General features: G+C 41.3%; 1 protein-coding gene across 7 annotated transcripts; it reads right to left on the bottom strand.

Moving 5' to 3' along the window:
- Window positions 1-19,727, bottom strand: hmg20b (high mobility group 20B). 7 transcript variants are annotated; one of them, XM_033046849.1, is made up of 12 exons: window positions 19,570-19,727; window positions 17,769-17,901; window positions 17,273-17,320; window positions 14,907-14,958; window positions 12,526-12,670; window positions 10,769-10,978; window positions 10,338-10,458; window positions 7,929-7,966; window positions 7,138-7,216; window positions 3,960-4,175; window positions 2,284-2,416; window positions 1-1,302 (listed from the first exon to the last, which is right to left on the bottom strand). In XM_033046849.1, exons 4-12 carry the CDS (start codon window positions 14,942-14,944, stop codon window positions 1,290-1,292), a joined length of 993 nt encoding a protein of 330 aa, XP_032902740.1. In that variant the 5' UTR covers window positions 14,945-14,958; window positions 17,273-17,320; window positions 17,769-17,901; window positions 19,570-19,727; the 3' UTR covers window positions 1-1,289. The 7 variants fall into 7 exon arrangements, with proteins under 7 accessions (XP_032902740.1, XP_032902745.1, XP_032902742.1 ...); XM_033046854.1 differs by lacking the exon at window positions 14,907-14,958; XM_033046851.1 differs by lacking the exon at window positions 17,769-17,901.
- Between the last annotated feature and the right edge of the window lie 5,269 nt (window positions 19,728-24,996).

Raw genomic sequence — 24,996 nt, 5'->3', positions numbered from 1 at the left:
TTTGGGTGCACAGTTGTTTATTTTACACTTTTTACAGTTACACAAAAGAAAACAAGAGCATGAACAGTATAGTGTCCTAACTTAAAAGTTAAATGATGCATTTTAAAAATACAACATTGTGGTAAGGAGAGGGGGTGGGGGGGGGGGGGGTTAAAAGAGGAAAATACTCTAATATTACAAAAGTCTTAATAGGTGCCAATGGAAAGTTAACTAGCCGTCTTTAGCATCTCCATGGCTGCTTGGAGAGCAAAAATGTGAAAAGGGAAATAATTAACGGAAACAAAATGTAACGGGATATTTTAATTTTTCATTGTTCCTTAGGGAATAATGATTAACAGCATTCAAAATGAATTTCCGACTTGTAGAGTTGTAAAAGTTAGTGAAAATTGGTAACGGTCTCCACACACAAGGACATGTCAGTAAACACTATCATGAAGTGTTCTAAATGTCACCGTAGAACTTGTTTACAGAACTTGATCGTTAATGTAATTAAACAGATATCATATAGATATTTTATGGATCATTTCCGATCAGTTCAGAGTACAAACTGTACACCATTTGCAATCTGTTCAAGGATTAAAAAGGCAACATTTCTGAAGGACAACTGCATCATTGTACCAAATGAAAGATTCCACAGTAAAACTTGAGATAACTACTGGCACAATCTCCATGTCCTGCTATATTTTCATGAAATTTTGAAGATAATGTCACAGGAACTGTTTTCTTTCATATCCTAAGACGCATCAGGATTTTTGTGCTTACTTTCTTACAAAATAACATTTATACGGGACGTAAAAATATTCTAAATGATTAGACACTTTTCTAGCATTCTTACACAAGGATGATAATGAACCGTGTAAAGTACCATCTCAAAATTAAAAATATCGAGTTATACGTCTGAATTAAGAAAAAGTGAAATGCTCATGGTTTTGGTTGTAAAAAAAATCCAAGTTATTTAATGGAAATAGATATATTTATAAAAATGATACAATCCAAACCCTTAGTCATGAAAGCCCAAAAAGGTTTCTACTTTTCCACATAATTCACATAGCCCAGAATACCATGCACTGATAGAATTCAATCATAACTTCCATACAAGGCAATATTATTAAAATCACAGACATCCTAGTATAATAGCAAATTCGGATTACCAAAGGTGTGCAATAATCAAAGACCAAAAAGATAACAGTTTGCATTATTTCCCACATTTTTCTCGGGTTCCTTAAATTGGATGCTGCAAGTAATCCAATACCAAGGACATGGTCATTCTGGGAGTCTTCTTCCCATGTTCATAGTTTATCACTGAAAAGGCAGAATTAAAAACAGTAATTTCCATCTTTTTACTCCATTACACTATCTACTATTGTAACGGCAAATTTCCGACTCTTCCAGTGTCCTCTTTTCCGTTGCCATTACTACACAGGTAAGTAGGAGTGACCTTACATAGACCAAATAGACCAGATCTTCCAGTGTTATTTCCAGTTTAATTGGTTGTTTATTGAAGTAATTGTACAAACAAAGAGATGAACGTACCAGGTTTTCCTTATCCTGCATACAAGTTGTAGCAGGCTGTTCTCCCGGGTCTGGTGAGAACTGTATGCTCTCCCTCCCCGTGTCTGTCACTTCCAGTCACTTATGTCCTTATATATATATACGCTACTCTGTGCATCTAATGACCGCCCCAAAAGTGTCCAAAATAATACTGCAAGATATATCTAGACAAAATAATATAATATGCCAACAGTAGCTAGCCTAAACATAAATGGCTCCTAAAACTATGATTATGCTTAACACGAGTAAAACATTAATCCCAATTTATATGAGGAAAGCTTAGATTTCAGGAAATTACTATCTATGGGGCCTACCTATTCTAAATCTCATTACCAGAAGCTGCATCTGAATGGTGATTTCTTTAAAAAAATGATTGTTATAACATAATTAAAGACTTGTCCCACCCCTGGTTATTCCTTCTCCCCCCCCCTCCCCCCCTCCTCCCTTGGGCAGAAGATCTAGAGGCTTGGAAGTACGTACCAGCAGACTCAGGAACAGATTCTTCCCCTTAGGCTTCTGAACCTGTTGCATAAGATAGGCTACTGTCTGATTCACCCCCACCCCACTGTAGACTTTACAGCAACAATTTGCTCAGGGTGATAACACCATATTATGAAAGTTCTGCTCCCACAAGTTGACTCAATACTCTGAAATGGTATCTGAACTGTGGAGGATGGGAATGGACAATGAGTTAATAAAAAGTAGATTTCTCCATTTGCTTTTAAAACTTACCTGTCTAACTGACTGATGATCTCTTGCACCCTTCCAACTAGTTTTTCATATTCTATGGGGCTGCTCTCAATGATATTGTGAAGTTTGGCCATGTAAGCATCCAGTGTTCCTTCAGTTGGCGTTTCTCCAGTGCCTAGTTACCAAACAAAAAGTAATAGATAGGAATGTCTAGTCATTCTGAAATTGCAGCAAGATTAAACAGCTGCTTCAAAAAAAATTATGTTTTCTCTGCTAGGCTGGTAGAAAGAAAATGGCTTGCCTAAATACTTTACAATTTATGTCATCAGGTAGTAGACAAAATACAAATCCCAAATCAATGTTGATGAATTTGACAAAACAAACCAAAAAGATGGATAGACACATGGTGGCACAGGTGTCTCTATCTGGTTACCAGGCACCGCCCTGCCTGAGGTCATTTGTGGCCAGCCCTGATTTGTCCTGGATTTTTCTCACCTTCAACTATTCACCCCATCCCCACTTTCAGTCTGAAGTAGGGTCCCGACCCGAAACGTCACCAATCCTCAACATGGAAGTAGCTCTCCAGTGTGAGAAGCTGCCATTTAACTTCCTCAAAAATTACACAATGCGAAAGAAAATACCAGGCAGTTATAAATTTTGATATTTTAATTCCACTTCTTAGTAATTCATGAATGGAACAATTGCATGAAAGTTATCATGCTCAGAGACTGGTGGGAGATAGGTAGAGACAAAATAAAAACAAAACTAGAAGGGGGGGGGGCGCAGATTAAGCCATAAAGCCAGATAGTAGGGTGAGGGCAGAGATGGAGACTGAAAGATGACAGGTGGCTGCAGATGCTGGAGTCCATTAAGTAAACAAGGTGGACCCAGAAAGGGAAGGCAGATGGACCAGTTGATTTAACCTTATCTTGCACCTGTGCAGTCTACAACCTAACGCTATGACACAGCATGTTCCAATTTCGGGTAACCCACACTCCCCAGCTCCTTCGCCCATTCTTTCACTCCCTTCTGATTAACCACATAGTTCATCTTCTGGGACTCCAAACCCCTCCTTCAACTGACCCCACATGCCCATCATCCTTCTCTTAGCTGGACCCACTTATAACCTTCCACACTTATCTGATTCCAACTACTGCAGCCTCTTTTATCCACTTATCACATTTCAATCACTATCCTCCACCCTTCCTTCCTCCCTCCCTCCTGGGATGTGCGCACTTTTTTCCTTGCTTCTACTCATCACCCACCAGTTGCTGTCTCGCGACTCCACCTCTTGCCACTCTAGCTGCCCATCAACCCCTCCTAGCCCTGTCCAACCGGCACTTGCCTCAGCCCCTCCCTCTCACCTCTTTATAATGCCTATCTCCGTCCTGATACTCAGTCCCGATACAGGGTCTTGATCCGAAACATAGACTTCCCCTTTCCCTCTGATGCTTGACCCAAGTTCACTTGCAGCATGTTTTTTCTTGCTCCAAATATTCAAGTTTAGCACCACCTACCTCTCTTCGCCTCCCGGATGAATACAATGCAGCGATAATAGAGCAAATACCGGGAATGTCCAACCAAATTTAAAAGGCTAGTACCAAGATAAAAAACATACTTCTATCTACTCTAGTTATTTAGAAAGATCTGAAAATTTACTTAAGCAAATGGTTGCTTCTTTTAGTACAATTTTCTTTTAAACCTACTCTGTTTCTCACCTGGAATGGGAACAGACGCAAAGCTGACAGTCAGGGCTTGCCGTACAGCTTGTAACTGGTGTTGCAGTGTCAACGTTTGTCTCTCTTCCAGTGCCAGCTCCTGCTCCAGTTTCTCTTTGGCGTTGTTCATACTCTCAATGTGTTTTTGTAAGATAATATTCTGCTCTTCAAATTCTACATTTGACTTTCTTAATTTTCGCAATTCTGATTCACGCGCTTCAAGAAACAGAAACAAATATTCACATTTTCAGTTTTAAAAAAACAACTTTTCCATTAAATATTTGCATGTTCCAGAAGATGAGTGTCAGTTTCCTCAACATTCTGTCCCAATTAAATAACGTACCTTCAAAAACAAATATACTGCCCAAGTAAAAACCAATAGATTTGTGTTTCAGACACTGCAAAATAACATAGCAAGTACCAGTTTAAAGACAAGAAAATCCTGAAGTAACTCAGCAGGTCATGCTTCTCTGGAGAAGATGGAAAGATGACGTTTCTGGTCAGGACCCATCTTCATATTGATTGGAACAGAGGGTAGGAGGGGATTGAAAGCTGGGAGGGAGGAGGGGCAGGATAGAGCATGGCTGGTAATAGGTGAACACAGGCAATGGGGGAGGGTGGGGTTGATAGGCAAATTATTGGACAAAGATCAGCAATGAAAAAGATCAGCGATAAAAGAGATGACAGTCAGAAGAAATGTCTCGACCCAAAACGTCATGCATTCCTTCTCTCCAGAGAAGCTGCATGTCCTGCTGACTTACTCCAGCATTTTGTGTCTATCAGAGAAGAAAAGACAGGTGTGGTCTCAAAAGCATAATTGTGAACTGTGATGCTCAGGGTCAGAGAAGTTGTGAAGCGAACACTGGTGGACATCAAGGGTAAAACAGTAAGGATTTGGAGCTAGCAGTTACTACTAACAACAGCTTTCTCACACAGATCTGGCCAGCTCGGTGGCAAGAATTTAGTTTCTGACCACAACTGCTATCAGTTTAATAGGCTCTATAAATTGCCCAGCAATTGTAATATTACACAAGAATGTTGACAGACTGCAATCACCCTAAGCACAAACTATCCGTTTAAGTTGTGCTAAATATTGAAACAAAACACACACACAATTCAAGTCGAAATTGAAATATTAAAAAAGAATTTTGAAAGCAACATTGTTCAAAATCAGATTATGAAATCAGATCATGAGAAGAAATTGCAGACATAAAATTGTTTATTTGAAAAAGGAGTAACAGGCTGAAAATCAATAATTATGGCTCAATAGTCTGGCTTTGTGACAGATTTGATGTCACAAAACACAAGATTTTCAGCGTTATATGCCATAGATCATAATTATCTTAATCTAAACCAAAAACACGACATATGTTGGAAATCAGGTGAAAACAGAATATTCAGTAATTATCCAGCATTAAGGCAAACGCATGCTCCTTTTTTTAAATTCTAATGAAAGGTTATCAATCCAAAACAGTTTATTTTTTCATTTGAAGGTAGACACAAAATGCTGGAGTAACTCAGCCGGCCAGGCAACATCTCTGGAGAGAAGGAATGGCTGATGTTTCCGGTCGAGATCCTTCTTTTATTTTTGCTGATTGACATGAGTATTTCCACCATTTTGTTTTATTTCATAAATTCTTAAAGAGCTCTATCTAACTCTCTCTTGAAAGCATCCAGAGAATTGGCTTCCACTGCCTTCTGAGACAGAGAATTCCACAGATTCACAACCCTCTGTGTGAAAACGCTTTTCCTTATCTCCATTCTAAATGGCTTACCCCTTATTCTTAAACTGTGACCCCCGGTTCTGGTCTCCCCCAACATCGGGAACATGTTTCCTGCCTCTAGCGTGTCCAAACCTTTAATAATCTTATATGTTTCAATATGATCCCCTCTCATTCTTCTAAATTCCAGAGTATACAAGCCCAGCCGCTCCATTCTATCAATATATGTCAGTCCCGCCATCCCGGGAATTAACCTTGTGAACCTACGCTGCACTCCCTCAATAGCAAGAATGTCCTTCCTCAAATTTGGAAAACAAAACTGCACACAATACTCCAGGTGTGGTCTCAATGGGGCCCTGTACAACTGCAGAAGGACCTCTTTGCTTCTATACTCAACTCCTCTTGTTATGAAGGCCAACATGCCATTCGTTTTCTTCACTGCCTGCAGTACCTGCATCCTTCCTTTCAGTGACTGATGAACAAGGACCCCCAGATCCCGTTGTCCCAACTTGACACCATTCAGATAATAATCTGCCTTCCTGTTTTTGCCACCAAAACATATAGAATGTTTTACATATAGAACATTGCTCAACTGCTTTATTCACCACTTTGATCAATATCCCACACAGCTCACAACATGGACACTTGAAGCCCGACCTTCTGAACTGCTGCAGATAACTGCTGAAGACTGATGAAATAGGGTGTCAAGGTTTCAAATTATTTTAATACAAAGGAAACAAAAGTATTTTAAATACAGCCTCCAGGACAATACTGATGTTGCAAAGTATAAATTCATCCCATCCCAAAGTATAAATTCATCACATTAAGGAATGTGGTTATGTCCTTAACCGCAAATTGGGAACTTTTCCCAATATTGTGCTTTCCCGCATTTTTTTTATAGCCTCGGACCTTGCCTTCTTGTTGGAAAAATTATTAATATTTACTGTATTTAAATAAGAATCTCACTTGCTTTCTAATTTGCTGTGCTGCAATTACTGAATATTATATATTTTAAAACTGCAACATTTATGGTTGTTACGAATTGCTGGGCGAACTCAGCCAGTCAGGCAACATCTGTGGAGTGAATGGTCAGACGACATTCAGGATCGGGACCATTCTTCAGACTGCCATTTCCCTCCACAGATGCTGCCTCACCGATTGAGTTCCACCAGCACATTGTGCTTTCCACCACCTGCAGCTCGTTACATCCCCTATACCACTGACAGCAGTTTATTTTTCTGACAATGAGAAGTTTTAGCCATCTTGGACATTTAAACACATCCCAGCAATATTTCAATGCTGTGGAAGAGACCAGGAAAATTGATCAAGCACAAATCGGCAGTCACCTTGGCTTGCATGCCTCAGTTTCATTATGTGCATTGGGCCAAACTCCAAGCAGAATTGTTCTTAGATTTCCAAGAGAGCACACAATGCATGATCAACCCGTCTCAAAATACCTTTGGTTTGGTCAAGGAACTCTTCTGTAAAAATTGGAGTGTCAAACATGGAAATCCTGTCTGGCGAATCATCGGTGATCTAAATTACAAAAACAGAAATTGATCTAGAAAACTGATGTTTTGTTAATAATTTTTCAAACTTAACATACCAAGCTATCACCGAAGTGAATCAACTGTAAAATGAGTCTTAAGCCAATGATGTACCAAAACCAGATGGGAGAAGTTGTCAACTATCATTAAGTTACTTCTCAGCTGCTTGTCATGATTAAAGCTCCCATTACATCAAGTTTACAAACAATTTTAACATAATAATTGATGTAATGGACAAACTTTCATAGAATGAAAGCATTAAGGCAGAGGGAGAAAACAGGGCCCAAGCCATCACGGATTTCAGTGGGAAGCCCATCGTACAGGTTAGGAGGTAGTGGTGAAGGCAACTTGTTTGGAATTATTTTACTTTAAATTTGGCAATTTTCAAGTCTGTGCATTTTAATTAACTTTAAAACATTTAATAAATTGGAGACATGTTTACAATAATTGCAGAGAGGTTTTGAAACTGGTAAAAGCTGAACCCTGTGCTTTGCCTTCAGTTCAAAACCTCTCAGGAGTGTCCCATGAGAGGGTTGCTGCAGTATAGGCTCATAGCCTAGTTGCCATCCAGACTCCAGGGTGCAGAGGACCAGTTCATTGTCAAGGGATTGCAGGGACTGGCTGGTCCAGCAAGGTCTGGCCCCTCATAAAAACAAACAATTTTATGCTGTTTCAGTTAATCAAAATGTTTTATAGCTCACCTTAGGGACTGGTCCATTAACACCTGACCATAATTCTTCTGAAATTAATAAATAAATAAATAGAAATCAGATCTCTTTTAAATTAGAAGCAACATAACTTTCAATACATCCTTAAATTCAACATGCTTTACAGCGACACTGTATTATAAAATGTCAGATAATGAACAAAAGCTTGGTCAAAGAGGAAGGTTTCAAATTGCTAAAGAGGAGGAAAGAGGAGGAGAAATATTTGTAGGGAATTTTAGGGCGTATAACGTAGTTTGCTGAAGACACTGCAGCCAAAATGTGGAGAGAATTGGGGTGCAATGATCACTGATGATTGCTGGTTCAGAGGAAGTCTGACAGCGAAGGATTTGAAAACAAAAATAAAATTTTTAAACTCAATGCTACACAGGGAGACAGTGGGAGTAGTAATGAGGTGAATGCATTGTATTTTACCCAGGCTAGGGAAATCAAGAACCAGAGGACATAGATTTAAGGTGAGAGGGGTAAGATTTAATTAGAACCTATTTTCACTCATTGGTTATATGGAAAGAGCGGCCGGAGGAGGTAGTTGAGGCAGGTACAATCAGCTGGAAAGAGTGCAGACAAGATTTGCAAGGATGTTGCCAGGACGCAAGGCCCCAAGCAGCAAAGTAGGTTGGGCAGGCTCGGACTTTATTCTTTGGAATGCAGGAGGATGAGAGGGTCCTCAGGAAGCACAACCTGGACTCCAACCTGCTGCTGACCTTCTACCGCTCGTCCATTGAGAGCCTGCTGACATACTGCATTACAGCATGGTACGGCAGCTGCACCATGGCAGACAGGGAGAGGCTTCAGAGGGTAGTTAGGGCACCACAGAAGATCATTGGCTGCCCTCTCCCCTCCCTGATGGACATTTACACCTCCCGCTGCCTCAGCAGGGCGAAGAACATCGTCAAGGACAGCTCCCATCCTGCATTTGGCCTGTTCGACCTGCTGCCCTCAGGGAGGCGCTATAGGTGCATCAGAACAAGGACAAACAGACTCAAGAACAGTTGCTTTCCAAAAGCCATAACCTCCCTGAACTCACACATGTACTGACTTCACAGCCTAACCCCCGGACTTCCATCTATCCACCTACTGTAATTTGTACTGTAACTGTAATTTTTTTAAATATGTGCAATAACCCATACTGTATATAGGAATCCTATTTATTCACTCTATTCATCCATTGTCTTTTTATAGATATGTATATAGCGCCGCAGAACTGTGAACATTATCCCCCCCCCCCCCCCCCCCCCTTTGTTTTGTTTTTTGTTTTTTGCACTAATTACATGTCTGCACTGAGTAGGAGCTGCTTTTAATCTCATTGTACATGTGTATAGTGACAATAAAATGGCATTCTATTCTATTCTATGAGAGGTGATCTTATAGAGGTGTATAAAATCATGAGAGGGAATAGATTGGATGAATGCACAGGGTAGGGGAATTCAACATAGGTTTAGGGGAGGGGAAAGATTTAATAGGAACCGGAAGGGCAACCTTTTCCATACGGAGAGTATATGGAACAAGCTGCTTGAAAATGTAATTGAGGTAGATACTATAACATTTAAAACACACAATCAGCAGTAAGAGAACACTCTTGCCAGTAAGAATAGTCCATATTCTTCGCAAAGAATATCCCAAAAATGTTTTAATCAGCTCCCAAAGAATAAGAATTTTCATTCTCAAATTTTGCCCCTTCTACAGACTTTGATATTTACCAATACAGCAGATTGCTGTACAGGAAGTAAAGATGGTCCATGGAATACAAATCTTTGTACAGACGCACAAAGAGATTAGAACAAACAGGATTGAAGGCAAAAGGTGTATAATAAAATGCAAAATAAATCTTCAATTGTCGATGTCTTGTTGCAAGAATAATACTGTACTTTTAAAAAGTCAGTGCTGTCACTGAGCCTGTATAAAAATGGTTAATTGAACAATGCTTTCTTGTACCCATTGCTTCATGGAAGTTCATCTTAAATCAGTGATTTAAATAATTCCATCCACAAAAGTTGCAATAGTGTACACCGTTGAGGACCAATGAGTCCCAGTTTCTACATTCAGCTCCACACTTGTGGCTGCCTTAGCAATCACAAAGATAAAAGTCTCCCTAATAGCATAGGAGTTTCACTGCAATGTTAGTGATGTACAGAAAAAATATTCTCACTTTAAGTTCTCAACGTTTTGTACTGCTTTACATTTTCCCAGATTTAAAATTGAATAACAGCTGTTGTTTTACCTGTTAAATCAGAAGTTACAAGTGGAACAACCCAATGAATGCTAACAACTCAAATGATAAATGTTGGTAACAACTTAGTTGCGAACCAAAGAAACAGTTGTGCAAATGTGAAGATGATTTAGCAGTGTTGATTGATAATACTGTATCCCCATCCAGAATCTTACCTTTCTTCAGTTTCTTCTCTTGGATTTTTTGTGCAGTCATCTTGAATGCTTCAGTTAGCTGAAATTCTTTGAGTTCCTTTAGATATTGTTGCTTATCTTTTTCTGCTTCATCCAGATAACGCTAAGACCGAAGAAATGAAAATTTTCAAATCACAACTCCATGGTGAATGAAAACCATTACTGTAACATGTATAAGAAACGCAAGCCTGTTTTCATTAGTTTTCATCCTGTTCAACTCACAGGGAAAGCACTTGGCATTCACAGAGCTTTCCACTTGCCATTTGTTTCTGGTTGTTGCCACTATAAACTGTTGCTTCTTGATTAATACCACAGTACAATAGCAATTGTGACTTCTCATCACAAATGTCATTTGTGTTTTCTTGATTTTACATTGGAAGGCCTTAACTACAATATAATTGTAACACACATACCTGCTTTTCCAAAGGAGGAAGTTTGCTCCATTCATTCCCGAGCATGCGGGTGATTTCTGGGAACGGCAGGTCCGGATACTGCATACGAATTTGCTCCCGGCGCTCATTGAGAAACCTGACATACCCAGTTACTGGGGCTTTAGGACCATTAGGCAACACTTTCTTCCTCTTCTTTCCTTTTGGCCAGCCCCGCTTTTTCACTACACGTTGCTGTAAGACATAGTAGTAAAACTCTGCAATAATAGTGGTTAATTTCCTTTTTTAAATCTCAAAAATAAGATAAAATCCCTACATTGCATCTCTAATCAGAACACAGGTGCTTAGTTGTAAAAAATTGAAGCAGCATCTTGATCAGTTGGGCAGGCAGACTGAGGAATGGTTTATAGAATTTAATACAGAGAAATGTAAGGCGTTGCATTTTGAGAAGTCCAACATGGGCAGGACCCACACAGTGAATGGTAGGGCTCTGGTGAGTTGTCACGCAGAGGAATCTAGGAATGCAGGTGCATAATCCCTTAAAAGGGGCGTCATGTGGTAGATAGGGTGGTCAAAAATGTTTTAGGCACATTGGCCTTCATCAGTCAGAGTATTGAGTATAGAAGTTGCGAGGTCATTTGCAGTTATATAAGACGTTGGTGAGGCCACATTAAGACAACTGTGGGCATCATGTTATAGGAAAGATGTTGTCATGCTGTAAAGGGTGCAGAGAAGATCTGCAAGGATGTTGCCAGGACTCAAGGGCCTGAGATATAGGGAGAAGTTGAACAGGCTAAGACTCTTTTCCTTGGAGTGCAAAACAAATAAGAGTGGTCTTAGAGGTGTACAAAATCATGAGAGGAATAGATTGAGTAAATGCAGAGTCTCTTGCCCAGAGATGGGGAAATCGAGAATCAGAGGATATGTGTTTAAGGTGATTGGGGGAGGGGGGCAGGTACTATGCAATTTTTAAGAAACATTTAGACAGGTACATGGATCAGGCAGGTTTAGAGAGATATGGGCCAAAGACAGGGAGGTGGGACTAGTGTAGATGGGACATGTTAGTTGGTGTGGACAAGTTGGGCCAAAAGGACCTGTTTGCATGCTGTATGACTCTACGAAAAGATCGCCAGTCAAAACTCACAATCAATACCCACAATTTTGTAATTTGATAAACTGTGGACGGTTCCGACAAATTAAAGAGCACATTTCAAGGAATAGAGCCTAATTCTATTTATTCATGACAATGGAACGATTACAGGAATGCACTGAAGTCCTATATTTAGGTTTTCCTGTAACACTTAGAGGGAAATGGTATGCAGATTAGCTAATGCAAAATAATTTGTATGGAAGAATATTTGAGTATCAGTAGGACAATATATATAGAACACTCAGACAGACCCAAATCCTTTGGTAGTCAGAAACGGCCAAGTTTTCTTTCCTCCAAAAATAGAGGATGTAAAAGATTGCTCAGAATAAGATAGGTATAGGGTTGTAGATTGTGTTTGAAAACTATAATGTTGTTAGGTGCCCAGTGGGCATAACAATCAATATTAACATAGCAAGTAAATCTGACAAAGCCTAAGTCAGCACATTGAAATTACACTAGATCTGATTCAACTCATTCAGGTTTAAACTATTACTCATCAGATCTTACACACACGACTGTTACTGGGCACCACCCAATGATAATGATGTACATTTAGACAAACAAAATGCTGATATACAGAATTAAAGGATTTCAACATTCTAAACAAATCAATTTATTTTCATTTATTTACCTCTTCCTCCCCATTATTACCACCCCCAGCTACATTTTTGTCAGTTTGCTTGAGAGACGGTTGACTTTTGGAACTCTCAACAACTTCTTGCTTAATGACAGCCTGCAACACTCCATTGTGATTGAAGGCTTTAGTGGCCAGGCTCCTAAGGATTAAATATACACAGATAATACATGTAATCTAATACTTTAAAGCAAAGTAAAACACTCTTCACAGCACACATCTCACTCTACAATAAATTGTACTCATAACTATCACTGGACATTCATATGCACAATTAAAATAAGCTAACATTGCTTAAACTTATTAGTTGGGCCACTTTTTTTTTTTTAAAGTACAACTTAAAAAAAAAGCTCTGCATACCACTAAATGGTGCAGTTTAGCTAAACAATTCAATGCGGATCACATTCAAAAGCATCTACATGTGCTGTCTCAAGAAAGAGATATCTATCATCAAGGATCCCCATCATCCAGGCCATACCCTCTTCTCACTCCTACCATTGGGCAAGAGGTAGAGAAGCCTGAAGTCACCAGGTTTAGGAACAGCTATTTTGGTACAATCATCAGGTTCTTGAACTGACCTACACAATCCTAACCTTACATTAGCAAAAAGAAAAACACTACAGACCACCTCTTGCAATACTGTGACTTGTTTTCTAATTCTGTTTTGCACTCATGTGCAAAAGGATATACTCGAAGCAGGGTAGGCGCAGTGGAGTTTTAATAGCCCAATTTCTGAGACAGTGGAACTATCAAATAACGATAGATCAAACTAACGTGGTTTGTATTCACTACAGCTTATAAGGGGTAAAAAGGTCTACATTTTGACAGTACACACAATTCCTTTAGTGGATGTGGTGAGAATGCTCCCTGGCAGGTTAGTCATGTACAAGGGGGTCGGTCACAGTCTCAGGTTACGGGGAACTATATTTACAACTGAGATGAGGAGAAGTTTCACCACTCAGGATTGAATTCTCTGCTTCAAAGAACTGTAGGAGGCGAAGTTTCTAAATATTTTTTGGAAGGACGCCGATACATTTTGCAGTGTAAAATACATCAAGGAATGGAGGAGGATGGGAATATGATAGAGATGGGTGTTTAGCCATGAACATAGTGGAAGATAAGGTGCAAGGCACTGACCAGCAAATGTACAAATTCCAACTTTATTAACGTCTCTTTGTATCTTCTCTGCATTTATCTTTTCTAATATTTGGGAAGGGATGTACATCCTTTGTTCACTGTCAAAGTGGATGACGTTACATTTGACCATATTTAAATCTATTGCTTAAATTCTGCCCACACACCATCACTACGTCTAAAATGCTTTCCCCCTTTTAGCATCAAACGTATTATTCTATTGGCCATCTGTAGAATTAAGGCTTTTGACATCCGTAGAATTCATTATTTGAAATCTGTGATACAAATAGCAAAACCACTCTCAAATTGCCTGTTCTATTTCTCTCCATCCTATGCCCCCAGTCCAATCTCTCCCGACCTATGTCCAAGATACCTCATATGCACTTTGTCTCTTCAATTACTTCCGAGCCCCCACTCCCTCATCTTTACTATGGACGTTCAGTCACTCTACACTTCTATTCCCCACCAGAAGGCCTTAAAGCCTGTCAGTTTCTTCCTCGACCGCAGAACCATCTAATTTCCCTCTACTAACACTCTACTCCACCTAGTGGAGCTGGTCCTCACCCTCAACAACTTCTCCTTTGACTTCTCCCACTTCCAAGGTGTAGCTACGGGCACCCGCATGGGCCCCAGCTATGCCTGCCTCTTTGCAGGGTACATTGAACAATCCCTGTTCCAGGCATACACTGGCCCTATCCCTGAACTCTATCTCCGTTACAATGATGACTGCATTGGTGCTACCTCCTGCAACCATGCAGAACTCATGGACTTCATCAACTTCACAACCAATTTTCAACCTGCACTGAAATTTACTTGGACCACCTCCGACACCTCCCTCCCCTTTCTCACAGTCTCCATCATAGGAAATAGACTATAGACTGACGTCTATTACAAACCCACTGACTCCCACAACTATCTCGACTACACATCTTCCCACCCTGCTTCCTGGAGTCTGAAGAAGAGTTTCGACCTGAAACGTCACCCATTCCTTCTCTCCTGAGATGCTGCCTGTCCTGCTGAGTAACTCCAGCTTTTTGTGTCTATCTTCTTGTTCTATTTCCTACTTGTTTAGCTTTTAATTTTTATATTAAGTCTTTAAGTATTTGGAAATGTTTATCCTCCAAAACAAAAATGGCAATCAATTCAACTGACAGAAATCTTTAAAAATGCTACTAAATCTACACACAGCTTAAACGTTTTCAAGAATTACAATATCATAGAAACACATAGAAACATCTACTTACCCAGCCATAACTATAGATGCTTTATTATTTTGCGACATTGTTATAGAAGAATCTATGGCAATAAGAAATTTAAATATTAAATATCTACATCTCACGGTGTTATTAATCAGAATAAAATATGTTCATGTCAGAAATAGGCCATTCGGCCCACCGAGTCTACTCCGACATTCAATCATGGCTGATCTATCTTTCGTAGGTCGACACAAAATGCTGGAGTAACTCAGCAGGACAGGCTGCATCTCTCAACCGCATTCTCCTGCTTTCTCCCTATAACCTTTCACACCCCTACTAACCGTGAACCTGTCACTCACCACTTTAAAATAATCCAAAAACAGCCTTCACAGCCACCTGCGGCAATGAATTCCACAGATTCGCCACCCTCTGGCTAAAGAAAATCCTCCTCATTTCCTTCCTAAAGGCACGTCCTTTTATTCTGAGGCTATGCCTTCAGGTCCTAGACTCTCCCACTAGTGGAACCATCTTCTCCACATCCAGGCCATCATCTATCCAGGCCATTCATTATTCGGTAAGTTTAATTGAGGACTCCCCTCATTCTTCTAAACTCCAGCGGGTACAGGCCCAGAGCTGTCAAATAATCAGCATACGTTAACCGTATCATCCCTGGGACCATTCTCGTAAACTTCCTCTGGATCTTCTCCAATGCCGGCATAACCCCCTCCTCAGATTTGGGTCTAAACTGCTCACAATACGCCAAATGCGGTTTGACCAGTGCATTATAGTTTTAGCATTACATTCCTGCTCTTATATTCTAGTCCTCGCAAAATGAATGCTAACATTGCACTTGTCTTCCTTACTACCGATTCAACCTGCAAGGAATCCTGCACCAGCACTCCCAAGTCCCTTTGCACCTCCGATTTCTGAATCCTCTCCCCATTCAGAAATAGTCTAGTTTACTCCTAGTTTACCCAAGCACATGACCACACATTTTGCTATGCCCTATTGCATCTGCCACTTCTTTGCCCACTCTCCCAACCTGTCCAAGTACTTCTGCAATATAAACTATAATGTTACAAAAATCTCTCTTCACTTTCTTAATTTCCAGTTCCTAATGCAAGTACTGCTAGTTATTAATCAGGCACCCTTGTCATTAAATTTTTTTTGCCACCAGGTGGAGCTTCGATGACAGCCTCGCCTTCAGTCTGTCTGTCTTTCTCTGGTTATTTTTAGTGTGTTTAAAAAGTATGTGAGGTCTTGATAGAGGTCTTTAAAATGATGAGAGGGATAGACAGAGTTGACGTGGATAAGCTTTTCCCACTGAGAGTAGGGAAGATTCAAACAAGGGGACATGACTTGAGAATTAAGGGACAGAAGTTTAGGGGTAACATGAGGGGGAACTTCTTTACTCAGAGTGGTGGCTGTGTGGAATGAGCTTCCAGTGAAGGTGGTGGAGGCAGGTTCGTTTTTATCATTTAAAAATAAATTGGATAGTTATATGGACGGGAAAGGAATGGAGGGTTATGGTCTGAGCGCAGGTATATGGGACTAGGGGAGAATACGTGTTCGGCACGGACTAGAAGGGTCGAGATGGCCTGTTTCCGTGCTGTAATTGTTATATGGTTATATGTGTTAATGTTCTCCGGTTTATTTTATGTGGGGGGTGGACGGGGGAAACATTTTTTCAAACTCTTACTTTGCCGGAGATGCGATTGTTTTCCGGATCTTATCTCCAGTCGCTCTACGACCTTACATAATTGAGCTGGAGTCCTTGCTCGGGACTGACTTTGAGCCCCACCACGGGGCGTGGACTTACCATCGGAGCCAATTCCTTGCCTGGGATCGACACTCCAAACGCAGGCTGCGGACTTTAACATCAAGGAGCTCGCAGTCTCGGGTTGAGACCTACGTTGGGAAGCTCCAAAAGCCGCACGACGTTCGACTAGCCCCGACCCGGTGTAGATCGCCCGGTGCGAGGGAGCTGAGATTCCCCCCCCCCCCCCCCCGATGCAGGAGCTTGATTGCCCCAAAGAGGAGGCCCTCTGCCAGCTACAGGGGTAAGATCGTCCCATCAACTGAAGGTTAGAGGCCCCCGACCGCTGGAGGACAAAGAAGGGTGAGATTAAACTTTTTTCGCCTTCCATTACAGTGAGGATTGTGGAGGAGTCACTGATGTGGATGTTTATGTTAAAATGTATTTTGTGTGATCTGTTGCTTTTTATTGGTATGACTGTATGGCAAATCAAATTCCTCGTATGTTGCAAAACATACTTGGCTAATAAAGTATGATTATGAATTATTGGAACACTGGGATAAGGAATGCCAGGTACAGATTCAGTTTTTAGATGGTGATTAACAAACTGCCACAATGGATTTCCACACTCAGACTAGTAGCAAAGAGCAGAAGTTACCAGATCAATCTCTCTCCTATATTCAGCTCCATCCCACAGGATAGTTTCCTGCAGATATAAATGAGAAGGGTGAAGGAAGAATGAATAAAACGGAACGTTATATTTGATTGCTATCAGGAAATAGGTATACTTGTACTGAAAGCAGAAAAGTCTAAAATAACACTGATGCTCATGTAGTCAGTTTAGTCTTGCTAAGTTATTCTGATAGGCTAAAGTAAATTTTTGCTTACAAACATTAACTCAAACACAAAAGTCTCCACTATTGGCCCAGTACCCAAAAAGGCAAAAACAGTGCACGATTTCCATGTCAAACATGACGCCAAATTAAAAATAAACTCCCCTGCCTGCACGTGATCAATTTCCCCCAATTTCCTTCACACTCACGTCTTCTTAAATGCAAATTTCAAATTTACAAATCACAACCAGAAAATCTGGGCAACAGAATAAAAGATTAATTCTTGAAATTTGTGAAGTAAACAAAGTATCTTTATTTCACCTTTAATTTCTTGACACAGACTTCACCACTTTGCATGAAAGAACATCATCGTACGTTACATTTTCTTGGAATGCACCACCTCCATGGTCTCCCACCAGCACTGTAATGCAGGAGTTACCTGCATTCTTAAAATCTTCAGATCAAAAATTATCCAAACAAATATTCTGTCAATTTTAGAGTTCATTCAAATCTAATCAGAGCAGTGAACACGTCACCCCTTTATTCTATCCTTTTCATGTTTATATTGTAAATATAAATATTAGAGAAAACACTTTTATACCATTAATACTAAAAACATTAGCATGTTATGTTAGACTTGACTGTTGCAACTTTCTCTATTCCCCTTTTTTTTTAGATAGCCTTTATTGTCATTCAGACCGAAGTCTGAACGAAATTGAAGCAGTCATACATACAATACAATGCAATAAAAAACAACATATAAACACATATTAACATCCACCACAGTGAGTCCACCCAACATCTCCTCACTGTGATGGAGGCAAAAGTCTTAGGTCTCCAGTCTCTTCCCTCCTCTTCTCCCTCTGCGCTGATACACTTATTCCAAACTCTGCTGCCTGCAGCCCAACTCTCACCAAGTCTCAAAGTGTTCAAGAAGGGACTGCAGATGCTGGAAGATCGAAGGTACACAAAAATGCTGGAGAAACTCAGCGGGGGCAGCAGCATCTATGGAGCGAAGGAAATAGGCGACGTTTCGGGCTGAAACGTCGCCTATTTCCTTCGCTCCATAGATGCTGCTGCACCCGCTGAGTTTCTCCAGCATTTTTCTGTACCCTTCTCACCAAGTCTCAATCATCCACCAACATTGTAATAATCATTTACTTAGCTACATGTCATAAAAACATTTTAATTTCAAAAACGTTCAATGCCTAGATCCTTCCAACTGTTATAAATCCACACGGATCTCCAAAAGAAATGCTCCTCAGATTCTGGCCCCAAATGCACACCACAATTTGACTAAACCGCTATTGGTGTCTTTGTCTTCAGCTGTAATAATTCCAAAAAGTATTTGAGAAAGCTTCTCCCTTGATAGGTATTCACCGTTGTCCTTCTATGTGCCTCGGCATCAAATTTCAGATCAATAATACTTGAGGTGAAGCATATGTGGGATAGTCTGAAGAAGGGTCTCGACCCAAAACATCACATTCTCTCCAGAGATGCTGCCTGTCGGGAGTTACTCCAGCTTTTTGTGTCTATCTTTGGGGTAGTCACACCTCATTGTCCTATGAACACCACCCATGGCCCTGCCTGATCTGCTGCAGGCTAACAGTGTTCTATGTATGTATGTCAGCATTGCCCCATGCTCTGGGCACCACAATCCCAGCTTTTAATCATAATAATACTTTATTAGCCAAGTATTGTTTTGCAACATATGAGGAATTTGATTTGCCATACAGTCGGGGCTTGTCGAATGTCTGGCATTACTACAGCCAGGCATTAACCCAATCATTAGCCAGGCACAGCTCTTGGCCTTTATCGGATATCACCCCAGCACTATCACAGCATTTACCCCGGGAACATCCCTAGCCTTTACCCCAGGCAATGCCCCAGCCTTTCCCCTGAACTCTACCGGTGACCTTCTGAACCCCCGACCCCGCGCGCATGCGCGGCCCGGCTCGGCCGTTAACTCACTCTCCTCTCGCCGTCCCCACACAACCTCGAGCCTTTTTGTCCTCATTTACTCAAATAAGGACAAAATAAATCAGAGCCCGTTCGCAGCCGCAAAAAAAGGTTCCTCCCCGTCGGCCCTGACTCGGTCTATAATTACCGATCCTCCGCTTACCGCTCGTTAACACGCGCTGATTCGGCAGCTTCTTCGTTGCTCGCCGTTAACTGGAGGTTGCGGGTTCGTTGCCCTTCAGTGGCACCGACTACCGACCACCCGCAGCGCCGCGTCTGTGTGCAGCGGCTCCGTCAACCAAGTCGGCGACCGGAAGCACCCGCCCACCCTCGCGCCGATTGTTTAAACCCGCGCCATGTATTTACCATCGCCCGGCTTTCCTTGCCTGTGAGTGGACGCTCGGGGTGCCAATTATTCGACGTCAGCGCATGTTTAACAATCAGATTAGGGTTGCGGCTCGAACCAATAGGAATCCGTCATGCAAATAGGGCTGGGCCTGGTGCCCCGCCCACCCCCTGCTGCAATCCAACAACCTCAGTGTTGATGCAAAACACATCCTCGGTGGGCAGCTGAGATCAGTACCCCTTTGATAGATGCTGCTCCTAGTCTAGCTATGATAGACTCCCAAAATGGTCACTCCATTCCGAGATTTGCCCTCGGAGGAGATTTAGATATATTCACCAGAGCAAAATGCCCAAAGCATTGCAGATTAGTAAGGGTCTCAGGGGTTATGGGGAGAAGGCAGGAGAATGGGGTTGAGAGGGAAAGATAGATCGGCCATGATTGAATGGCGGAGTAAACTTGATGGGCCGAATGGCATAATTCTGCTCCTATCAATTATGAATTTATGAAAAACCTCCAAATCCATTGGCAGTATATAAACTGCTGCAGGAAGTCAGTGTGTCAGCAGGCATCAATGGAGACAAAGGGATTGATAGATTTAAGTGGGATTATCGTATCTACAGAGGCTGCCTGACCCACTGATTTCTCCAACAGCCTGTTTTTGTTTAGGTCCAGACCCCAGCATCTTGCACAAAAATAAAGTGCTAGAGTCACTCAGTGAACACACACGTGATGCTTCAGGTCGGGACACTTCTTCAGCATCTGCTAGATTGCAACAGTGAGTGGGAGGATAATCTGCCCAGCCCTTTTTGCATCTTCTCTGGCAGCATTTTTCTGAGATCAACCACTTTCTCTGTGGAAACCTTTCCCTTAGGTCTCAATATCTTGCAGTCTCTTGAGTGGCAGGATAAGTAGCATCTTCTACCGGAACAACATCCCCAGCATTGTGACATTCAGTAATTAGATCCCAATTGGATAGTCAGAATCTTTTTTCCCCCCATGGTAGAGGTATCTAAAACAAGAATGCCTGGTGAGAATAAGGGGTTTTAAAGGGAAAGAGAGTGTTTGATATTTGAAACATGTTGCCAGAGGGAATGCAAAAAGGGCTGGGTTGATTTGCCTGCCACTCACTGCTGTATTCAATAATTTCAGAATTGATGCAACAAAAAAAAACCATCTACTCTGGTCTTTTACCCAAAGTAGGGTAATCAAGAACCGGAAGACATAGGTTTAAGATATGAGAGGAAAGATTTAATCGGAACCTGAGGGGCACCTTTTTCCACACAGAGGGTAGTGGGCAGTGGGTATTTGGAACAAGCAGTCAGAGGAGGTAGTTGAGGCAGGTACATTAACAATCTTTGAAGGACATTTGGACAGTTACATGCATAGGAAAGGTTTAGAGGGATATGGGCGAAACATAGGCAGGTGGGACTACCATAGATGGGGCATCTTGGTCGGCATTGGCAAGTTGGGTCAAAGGAACAGTTTCTGTAAAGTATGACTCTATGATGGAATCAGATACAACTATTAAATTTAATGGACATTTAGACAGGCACTTAAATAAGCATGGCTAGGTTGAGCAGGACATGTTCGTTGCTTGTCTTACACCAGACTCCCAAAATTCACCAGAACAAAATGCCATTTTTGTCAATGATTTAACAAACTTCGTTCAGTTTGCTTTTCAAATCCCCTCAATAATTCTGAGCCTTCCATTTCCAGTTCTGCTTTGCCTCTTCTCAATCTGTGCTCGGCTTTCTATTCCATAGTCAATCCTCCTGAACTACCAAACCTACTTGTGAAGTTAAAAAAAAGTGCTGGAGTAACTCAGCGGGTCAGGCAGCATCTCTGGAGAACATGGATAGGGTCCACATTCTCCAGAGATGCTGCCAGAGTTACCCCAGCACTTTGTGTCTTTTTTTTTTGTTTACCAGCATTTGCAATTCCTTGTGTCTACCTGTGAAGAGATTGGTATCAGTCCTGTTGAGGTTAAATACATGTCCGAGCTACTCCAGAACTGGTTCCAGTGTACCAAAACTCATGCCCTCCCTCCTTCCTTCTCAACTGCACCCAAGTCTGCACTGTCCTCTGATTCAGTACTCACTGGGATGGGGAGGAGTTTGGAGATAACTGCCATTGAGGTTGTGGTTCTTACATCTGCTCACTATCCTCCTCCAGAATATTCTGCAGTTCCTCAAAGGTATCCTGGACTCTGGTACAATAGAGAAAACTATTGTGGAGTCACTTCCATAACTGCAGAAGCACCTGGGGGCACAAGAAACTGCAGATGGCAGAATCTTGACAAAACACAAAGTAAAGGAGGAACTCAGCGGGTCAGGCAGCATCTGTGGGAGGAATGGACAGACAATTTTTTCGGGTCAGAAGGGTGCTGACCCGAAACATCGTCTGTCCATTCCTTCCACAGATGCTGCCTGACCCTTTGTGTTTTCTGCAGACACACCTGCCTGGAATCCTGAATAACAATTTCTCACGTGATCCTTTACCTCCCTCCCTAAACACTCTTGCTGATTTCTCTTTTGTATCAGAGTTCCAATTGGTTCATTCAACTATGCAGAGGGTATTATGTTGACCAACTAGCATTAATGCTTTTTAATTCATTCATTGCAAAACTACACTAGGTGATATTTACTGCAACTTGAATCTAATATAATTTTGCAATAAAGACACCATCTGGCAAGTTCAGATGTGGAAACCACAATGAGGTAAGCCCATATGGTGTCCTTCATTGACATTTTTTAGATGTTTTCTAAATTTCCATCTGTTCCCAGTCAGGGAGTCATTATTTGTGATTATGTCTCACTTCTCTTTGCAGTTTTCTGAGACAATTTTAGGCTCCTAAAGAATTGAGCTTGTAAAAGCAAAGAATATTGCAACCTAGATTGTCACTAATGCTTTTGGAGGGATGTGTAAGATTAATTATTTTGTGCCACTCTTGGCATCATTCCTCTACGATTGATTTGATTAACACTAACAGGATACAACACCGTATTGACTGGTTGCATCACGACCTGGTTCAGCAACTCGAATGTTCAGGAAGGAAGGAGATTTCGGAGAGTGGTAGACACTGCTCAGTCCATCGTGGCTACTGACCTTCCCCCCATCGAAGGCAGCCAGTATCAACAGAGGCCACACAACCCTGGCCACGCTCTCATTTCAATCCTACCATCGGAAAGAAGGTACAGGAGTCTGAAAACGCGACTACCAGGTTCAAAAACAGCTTCTTCCCCACACCATCAGGCTCTTCAACACAACATAGAAACATAGAAAATAGGTGCAGGAGTAGGCCATTCGGCCCTTCGAGCCTGCACCGCCATTCAATATGATCATGGCTGATCATCCAAACCAGTATCCTGTACCTGCCTTCTCTCCATACCCCCTGATCCCTTTAGCCACAAGGGCCACATCTAACTCCCTCTTAAATATAGCCAATGAACTGGCCTCAACTACCTTCTGTGGCAGAGAGTTCCAGAGATTCACCAGAGATCTGTGTGAAAAATATTTTTCTCATCTCGGTCCTAAAGGATTTCCCCTTTATCCTTAAACTGTGACCCCTTGTCCTGGACTTCCCCAACATCGGGAACAATCTTCCTGCATCTAGCCTGTCCAACCCCTTAAGAATTTTGTAAGTTTCTATAAGATCCCCCCTCAATCTTCTAAATTCTAGCGAGTACAAGCCGAGTCTATCCAACGCAACATCAACCTCAATTATGACCCGAGGGCTTTTTTTGCTCAGGTATTGCAGTTATTAATTTTTGTTTGCTATGCACTATCAAAGTGTATTGTATTTATAGGCCTGCAAGATCAGCTTGGCTAGTTTTCTCATGATTCCCAGGTCCCCACTCCGAGCTGCCTGTCCACAGTCATAATTAACTAGTCACAATGTATAAAACAACTAAATGCACAAATACAACATGTAACAATCGTATTTTAAATATGCAATATCTATGTAACTAAACAGATTGTTTTAAGTACACTTGACTGCAAAAAGTGTTATTTATTTTTCAGTTTCCTGTTGCAGTTGCTATGGGAACCTTGTTGGTAACAACCAATCAAGCAAACATTTCAGGTTACAGTGAGCAGTCAGCACTATTGTAACAGTAAGCTACCTTTCTGTCTAAAATGAATTCTCTGGAAGGCAGCCTTTACATCCCACGAAGAACATTAGAAGCAGACTTTCCACGGACTTCCGACAGGTATGACAAGTGTTGGAAGGAACTGCAGATGATGGACACAAAATGCTAACCCAAAATGTCACCCATTATTTATCTCCAGAAGTGCTGCCTGTCCTGCTGAGTTACACTCCAGCATTTAGTGACAAGATTACTTGTTGCACCTTATTACTTGAAAGGAAAAAGTAGTCATTTTTAAAACGATACACATAGAAATGTTTTTCCTAGTAATGTTGGTCAAGGTATTTCAATATCTTGCACATGTATTTTACCCATATTACATCTGTAGGGCAATGTCGGGTCACGATCGATACTGTTCAATCAGCCACAATATGTGTCAGCCTCTTGAGGGAAAACCTAAAGTTCAATTAGCTTTTCCTTTTATCAGATTAATCAGCCTGAGAAACTGTCTCAATAAACAAAACACAACAAGGTGCTGGAGAAACTCAGCAGGTCAAGCAGCATCTGTGGAGGGAATGGACAGTTGATGTTTCAGGTTGGGACCCTTCCTCAGACAGATTCCGAGCATCAAAACTTCCCACCTCCCCCCCACCTCCAAAGGATCAAGCTTTGCCGAGATTTTATTAATTTAGTTTAGTTTAGTTTAGAGATACAGCACGGAAATAGGCCTTACAACCCACCGAGTCCACGCTGACCAACGATCCCTGCACACTAACACTATCCTACACACATTAGGGACAATTTACAATTTTACCGAATCTAATTAGCTTCCAAACTTGTATGTTTTTGGAGTGTGGGAGAAAACAGGAATACCCGGAGAAAACCCACGTGGTCACAGAGAGAACGTACAAACTCAGTACAGAGTAGTCAGGATCGAAACCAGGTCTCTGGCGCTGTAAGGCAGCAACTCTACTGCTGCACTACCATGCCATCCTATTTTCTTCAAAATACATCACCTCTTGATTACTGACGGAATTTGATTATGTCATTGTTAGGGTCATTACTCCATCTTATTAATGTACCTTTGCAGTGTTTTTTTATCTTCCAAAGAATTGACCATTCCACCTAAGGAGAGCAAAATAGAATTAATATTTCATGT

The sequence above is a fragment of the Amblyraja radiata genome, chromosome 29, assembly GCF_010909765.2.
Source record: "Amblyraja radiata isolate CabotCenter1 chromosome 29, sAmbRad1.1.pri, whole genome shotgun sequence".
Lineage (NCBI taxonomy): Eukaryota > Metazoa > Chordata > Chondrichthyes > Rajiformes > Rajidae > Amblyraja > Amblyraja radiata.
Note: the sequence above shows the minus strand (reverse complement) of the source record. Positions and strands in the feature narration are given on the sequence as shown.

What these genes read in the sequence shown, in the direction of transcription:
- hmg20b (XM_033046849.1), bottom strand. Translation starts at nt 14,944, where the DNA reads ATGTCGCAAAATAATAAAGCATCTATAGTTATGGCTGG. An exon ending in TTCCTCCTTTGGAAAAGCAG is followed by an intron (nt 10,459 to 10,768) that starts GTATGTGTGTTA and finishes CTTCGGTCTTAG; the next exon opens with CGTTATCTGGATGAAGCAGA. An exon ending in TTAATGGACCAGTCCCTAAG is followed by an intron (nt 7,217 to 7,928) that starts GTGAGCTATAAA and finishes TTTGTAATTTAG; the next exon opens with ATCACCGATGATTCGCCAGA.